General features: G+C 50.7%; 1 protein-coding gene across 1 annotated transcript in view; it reads left to right on the top strand.

The window, feature by feature from the left end:
* ST3GAL5 (ST3 beta-galactoside alpha-2,3-sialyltransferase 5) overlaps window positions 1-5,663 on the top strand; it is a 48,611-nt gene extending 42,948 nt beyond the window's left edge. Inside the window, exons 5-7 of the mRNA XM_045283962.1 lie at window positions 1,703-1,889; window positions 3,478-3,636; window positions 4,346-5,663. Coding sequence (XP_045139897.1) covers window positions 1,703-1,889; window positions 3,478-3,636; window positions 4,346-4,594 — 595 coding nt within the window. The 3' untranslated portion in view covers window positions 4,595-5,663. The remainder of the gene's footprint in view (window positions 1-1,702; window positions 1,890-3,477; window positions 3,637-4,345) is intronic.
* Window positions 5,664-6,409: the final 746 nt, after the last annotated feature.

Below are 6,409 nucleotides of genomic sequence, written 5' to 3'. Positions count from 1 at the left end.
AGATGCCCTGCAAGCCTAGAACTGAACTCATCCTGTGGATCAGCTTTCAGCCAGACAGTAACCGGTCTGTCAGGTGAGCAGCAACACCAGGGTGGTGAGCTCGCCCCAGACGGTCGGCCATCCAGATCAGAAAGGCAACGTCTGCACTGAAGGCCCTGAGCACCAGGAAGGGGGAGGCTAGAACCAGGAACCACACCGAGGGAGGGGGATAAAGGTGTAATGATATGGTGGGGATTCCAATAGAGGACATGGAGTTAAATGTGTATGAGTGTTGAATGGAAAACCAATTTGCTCTGTAAACTTCTCACCCAAATCACAAGGAAAAGCTAAAAAAAGAGAGAGAGAGAAGACAAGAGTCCATATGGGGCTCACTATCCTCCTAGCACCCCACCCCTACCCTGTCTAACTGCAGTTTGGGTCCGGGCTTCCCTTTTAAATTAGCTTTTTGAAATTGTGGCAAGGACTCTGAATGTCTGAGCACACTGGGAAGCTTTCAAGGAACCTTGACCGGTGCCCAGAGAAAGCCCAAGATGTAATGTGCCTGCACTGGCTTAAAACAGCAGAACTAGATGAAATAGCGTGACATTTCAGGATTAGATGTGGCATCCCCGGTGGACTGATAGCTGCATTTGTCAAGAGCTAGGAAGGGACAGGAGGCTTGTTGGCAGAGTGGATTACTCATTGGGTTGCTAACCATAGGTCAGCAGTTCAAACCCACCAGCTGCTTAGTGGAAGAAAGATGAGGCTTTCTCCTTCTGTTAAAACATACATAATGGTCAGCAGGAAGAGATGACTCAACCAAGGTGTGGTAGAGCACAGACGAAACACACATCATTCCTCGAATGTTTCCTCCTACTACTACCATGACCCAGTTCTACCTTACAAATCTGGCTAGACCAGAGAATATGCATTGGTACAGATAAGAGCTCTTGACACATGGAGTTCAGGACAGAGAAACCCCTCAGGAACAGCAGTGGAAGTAGCGATATCATGAGAGGAGGGGGATGGTCGGTGAGGGGGAAGGGGAAGGCGGAACCCATCACTAAGTTGGATGTATAGCTTCCCCCACCCCCGAGGGAATGAATAATAGAAATGCGGGTGAAGGGAGACAACGGACAGGATAAAATACAAAATAATAATAACAATATATAATTGATCAAGGATTCACAAAGGTGGAAGGGAGGGGAAAAAAGAGGAGCTTACATCAAAGAACAAAAAAATCATATTGTGAATGAGGGGGAATGCGGAGTGGGGACCCAAAGCCCATCTGTAGGCAACTGGACATCCCCCTACAGAAGGGTGGTGGGAGGAGACGAGCCAATGAAATGATTTTAAGAAAAAAGGAGCTTATACCAAGGGCTCAAGTAGAAAATGTTTTGGAAATGATGATAGCAACATATGTACAAATATGCTTGATACAATTGATGTATGGAATGTTAGAAGAGCTGTAAGAGCCCCCAAGAAAAACCATTTTAAAAGAAAACAAAAACCTTAAGAGTCCTCGGAACCCACAAGGGTGGTTCTACCGGGTCCCCTGGGGTCACTGGGAGTCAGCACTGACTGGCGGTGCGTTTGAGGTTGAGGACAAGACAGATGTCTGGGGGTGGCGAGGCTGCCAGGAGGGATGCCTTCCTGCAGGAGGGCCTGGGAAAGGGGCGGTCACCAAGGCTCGCTTCCTCAATGTCTGTTTGTTTTTATTTAGGTTAAACCATGCACCAGTTCAGGGATACTCAGAGCACGTTGGAAATAAAACCACGATAAGGATGACTTACCCAGAGGGTGCTCCACTGTCTGACCTTGAGTATTACTCCAATGACTTGTTTGTTGCTGTTTTGTTTAAGAGCGTTGACTTCAACTGGCTGCAAGCAATGATAAAGAATGAAACACTGGTAAGCCCTCCCTCCAGGCTGCGGTCTGATGCTCCTGTAAGCCCCCGCCCCAGTACCACCACCACCACCACCACCACCACCTGCCCATGCAGAAACCCTGCAGAGCTCCTTGCCAAGAAAGGCTTTCAGAGCCCGGCTGCCAGCCAGGTGTAAATCTTGTGATCCTGAGTTAACAGAGTGTCTAGTTTGGGACCCAATTTGCTGCATTACCAAGGCCAATCACCCCACCACATTCACCAGACGAAAGCGGACATATTGGGGCCATTTGCAGATGGTTGAGTTCTCGGATGAGAGGAAGCTGATTCACACACATGGATATTGGGGCTGATTGCACAACGAGATTGGGGCAGTCTTGGTCACTCAATTGTCCACATGCAATAAATTGCCGGGTGCTATAAAACCTGCGCATGACGGAGACGTGTCTGAGAAGGAAAAGGCAAATATTTCCCACCAACAGGAAGCGACAGGGGCATAGTCAGGCTGCCCCCTATCAAAGTTGGAAAACTTGCCAGAGCTGGAAAGATAAGGCAGTGCCATTGAGTGCCGGCTCTCGCAGGTGCCACTGATGTATGTTTTCACAGCAATTAAACATAACACACACACACACACACACAAGATGAATAGACATGCTGTCTCTGAGGACTGTTCCGAAAGAGAATCCGTGGTGAGTGGCTCCCCAGGGGGAATAAGAGGGGCCTTTGTGAAGACGAGTGCTCTCCCTTGATCCTGCAATCAGGGACCACGTAGCTGAAGATCCCGCCCAGTGCTCTGAGGTCAGACTCTACGATGAACCGGTCAGGAATACGTGGGCATCCATACGCATGTGGCACACACTTAACGAACAAACCAACTCCCTGCCATTGCGTGGATGCCGGTAGGACTGGGTAGAACTGCCCCTGTGCGTTTCTAAGACTGGCAACCCCCGGCAGGAGTAGGAAGCCCATCTTTCTCCCGTGGAGCAGTTGGTGGTTTCGAACTGCCAGCCTTGCAGATAGCAGCCCAACAAGTAACCACTAAGCCACCAGTGCTCCAGTGGCACACACGAGCCATCTGCAAAAATCATAGACGTTCACTTACCTTTTCACATAAGCGCGCCCTACGGGGGACTATCTCCAAAGCTGGATTCGAGACAGGTTACCTGGGTCTCTGGACCCTCTTTGGGAGGTAGTTCATGTTGATATGAAATGACGTGCATTCTGTTACCAAGAGGCATCCTGCGAGTAGGAAGCGGAGTGAGTGGAGAGACAGGAGAAAGGCCTGACCAGAGCAGGGGCCTGCAGCCCTGAGTGAGTGCCCTGGGAGTTGAGCCTCTTCCCTGGCTCTTCTCGGGGTGAAATGGTGCCTCTGGAGGCCCAAGAAGGCATACTGTCTGGAGTAATGATTTCCCCACGCAAGAGCTGTTCCCATAGTCGCTCTCTTGCTGTGATGCCAAGAATCAGCTCCTTTAGAATTACCGTTGGGGGCTACCACCCCCCAGCCTGCATAGGGCGCACCCACACGGTGGCCTGATTACTGGGGCCCACCTTCTCACCCTCTGCTGCAAGGACCGCAACTCCACCCCTGACCACAGTTTGCTTTCTCTCCTCAGCCATTCTGGGTACGATTGTTCTTTTGGAAGCAAGTGGCGGAAAAAATCCCACTGCATCCGAAGCACATCAGGATTCTGAACCCGCTGATCATCAAAGAGACTGCCTTTGACATCCTTCAGTACTCAGAGCCTCGGTCAATGTTCGGGGGCCCAGAGAAGGTAATGTTGCTCTTGAAAGGTAACCATTCTCTGTGTTTGAGAGGAACGTCCAGACATCCCACGTAGGCGCAGTCTGTCCAGACATACCCCGGGGGGACAGCTCGCCGCCCATTGACTGCTCAGCTCTCTATTTTGACTACAAATCACATTCACTACCATCGAGTCAATTCTGACTCAGCGGCAGGGCAGAACTGCACCAGTGAGTGTCTGAGACTAATTCTTTATAGAAGTAGAGAGCCTCATCTCTCTCCCTTGGAGCCGGCTGGTGGTTTCAAACTCTGGGCCCTTCTCAGGAGGGTGAGTTTACTTCCTACCCGACAGGGCACTGACTGGTTTTTGGAACTGAGGAGTAGTTTGTTCTTGCCGTCACTAACAAGGCATTTTGGTGTGGAATGAGGGCAGTTCCCTCGTCGCAGGTGAAAGAGGAAACGGGCTGGCTTTGTGACTCTAGACATCCTGTTGGGGAGAGGTGTTAGAACGACCAACTCTGGGGTTGGGCACCAGAAGCATCCTAGGCTGTCGTTTGTTGGGGTGCTAAGAGTCAGCCTGTAACATTCAGCAAGCCTGTGTGTGGCATTAAAATAATAAGCACAGCCACTTACACGCGCAGCAGCTTCCATTACTTTGGTCGCTAGCACAGTACTTGGAAAGCTGTGAATTGTGTTCAGAATTTTGGGGGGGCGGGGGGGGTGTCTTCTTGTCCCTTCAGAACGTCCCCACGATTGGCGTCATCGCTGTCATCTTGGCCACACACCTGTGTGATGAAGTCAGCTTGGCGGGTTTTGGATATGACCTCACTCAGCCCCGAACACCTCTGCACTACTTCGACAGCCAGTGCATGGCGGCCATGACCTTCCAGACCATGCACAACGTGACCACGGAGACCAGGCTCCTCCTCCGGCTGGTTAAGGAGGGCGTGGTGCGGGACCTCAGCGGTGGCATCTACTGTGAATTCTGAACCCAGGAGACCTCGCAGGAAGTGCCGCTCTGGCGCCAAGGGCCCAGGGAATGGCCTTCCCGGTGCATTTCATCCTAAGCACACCTGGACGAGCAGCTAGTGTCTCTAGCCGTTCATTTTAAAAAGCTCAATTTTTAAAAAGCGTTCGCTCTTCCCACGTTTTTTGTTTTGTTTCGTTTTTCTTTGTTTTGTTTCTATTTATTGGAGGTCAGTGTTTTTGCACAGTCGTTTTGTCAGTTGGCTTTGCAAGCTGAATTGTGTGGGACAGAGTTTCTAAAGAGAATTTCATGGTCTGATGTTTTATCATATTTGAAGAAACGAATTTAATCTGTGACACACACACCCCCTCCCCGCCCCGTGTCCTGCACATAGAACGGCGGGTCACTCAGTGGGAGGAGGGGAAAGGTGGCACCCTTGATAACAGCCCAGGTCCCTGGCTCAGGTTCTCCAGGGATCTGTGGGGAGTCAGGTGTTGGAGGCACTTGGAGGACAAGGTGATCAATAACATGAAGACTGGGGCAGGTCTGGCAAAGCTGGTACGTGAGGCTAGGGCCACACAGAGATGTTCCCTGTCCAGGGTGATCTGGCACCTGCCCGGAGTTTTGCAGGAATGACCCAGGGCATCTGGTCAGAAGCTGCACAGAAGCATCTGCCATGGACTGCAGGAGCCCCAAGGTCGTCTCAGCCAGTAGAACAAGTCTTGATGGGAGAGTTTTTTCCTGCCCTTCCAAAGCACTTGAGTGTTTATCCTAAGGTATTCCCCTGTTAAGAGGTGGCATATAAAATTTAGGGTAAAAACTTCCACTATCCAGTTGCAGGTCAATAAATCTTTTCCAAGAATAATCCTGTTTTTTGAAACACTGAGAGGAAATCCTTTCACTCTTTAAAATTGCCTGGTTTTGTTTTAATTTTAATTAAAATTAAATTTTAATTAAAATTTTTTTTTAATTAAATTTTTTAATTAAATTTTTTCTCCCTCTGAATGCCTGCCTGGAAGTGTGTGTACCAGCCAGCGTACTGGTCAGAAAAAGAATAAAGATTTTGGGGGAAGCTCTCCCAGCCTCGTTAATTTGAGTGTGTTTTGTTTTTAATTGGGGGAAGAGAATACAGTCAATTTAAAATACACTCCCTGGCGGCAGCTGCTAGGTGGATGTAAACCTGACAATGGCGCCCAGTCAGGAGGGGTGGAGAGGGAAGGGCTCCTTGTCCTGCAAAGAGTCCCTGGGCAGGGCAGCGTTCAGAGTGCACCGCCGATCCAAAGGCTAGAGGCTCGAGACCACCCCACCCCCACCCCCACCCCCACCCCCCGGCACCTTCGAACCATCGAAACCTGGAGCACAGCAGCCCTGCGAGTTGGAATCCACTCCATGGCCACTGGTTACTGGTTGCCCAGCAAGCACCTGGATCCACTCGTCCGAGAACCCCTGTGGACAAATGGTGAGCATCACCGGCACTGTCTCTGTCTCCTGGGACCACAGTTCGAAACCACCAGCTGCTCGTCAGGAGAAAGATGAGGCTTTCTGCTCCCGTAAAAACTCACAGTCCTGGAAACCCACCGGGACAGTTCACTCTGTCCTAGAGGGTCGCTGAGACAGAATCTACTCGATGGCAGTGAGTTTGGTTTAGGATTACTTTCACAAGATCTGGGGCTACCCGCCTCCCCACCCCCTTTCACCACCCCCGGCCTGGTCTCCAGCTCTCTCACCACTGCCACCACCACCACCACCCTAATCCTCATTGCTCGGAACTGCCCGCCCCCCACATTAATTGTTGGCATCACCCAGAGCTGTGTCAGCCCAGCCTGCACGGTGTTCA

Source organism: Echinops telfairi, unplaced genomic scaffold (genome assembly GCF_000313985.2).
Source record: "Echinops telfairi isolate 266 unplaced genomic scaffold, ASM31398v2 ScPeMD7_7467;HRSCAF=8505_1, whole genome shotgun sequence".
In the NCBI taxonomy this organism is placed as follows: Eukaryota; Metazoa; Chordata; class Mammalia; order Afrosoricida; family Tenrecidae; genus Echinops; species Echinops telfairi.
This window is presented reverse-complemented; position numbering and strand designations above follow the sequence as displayed.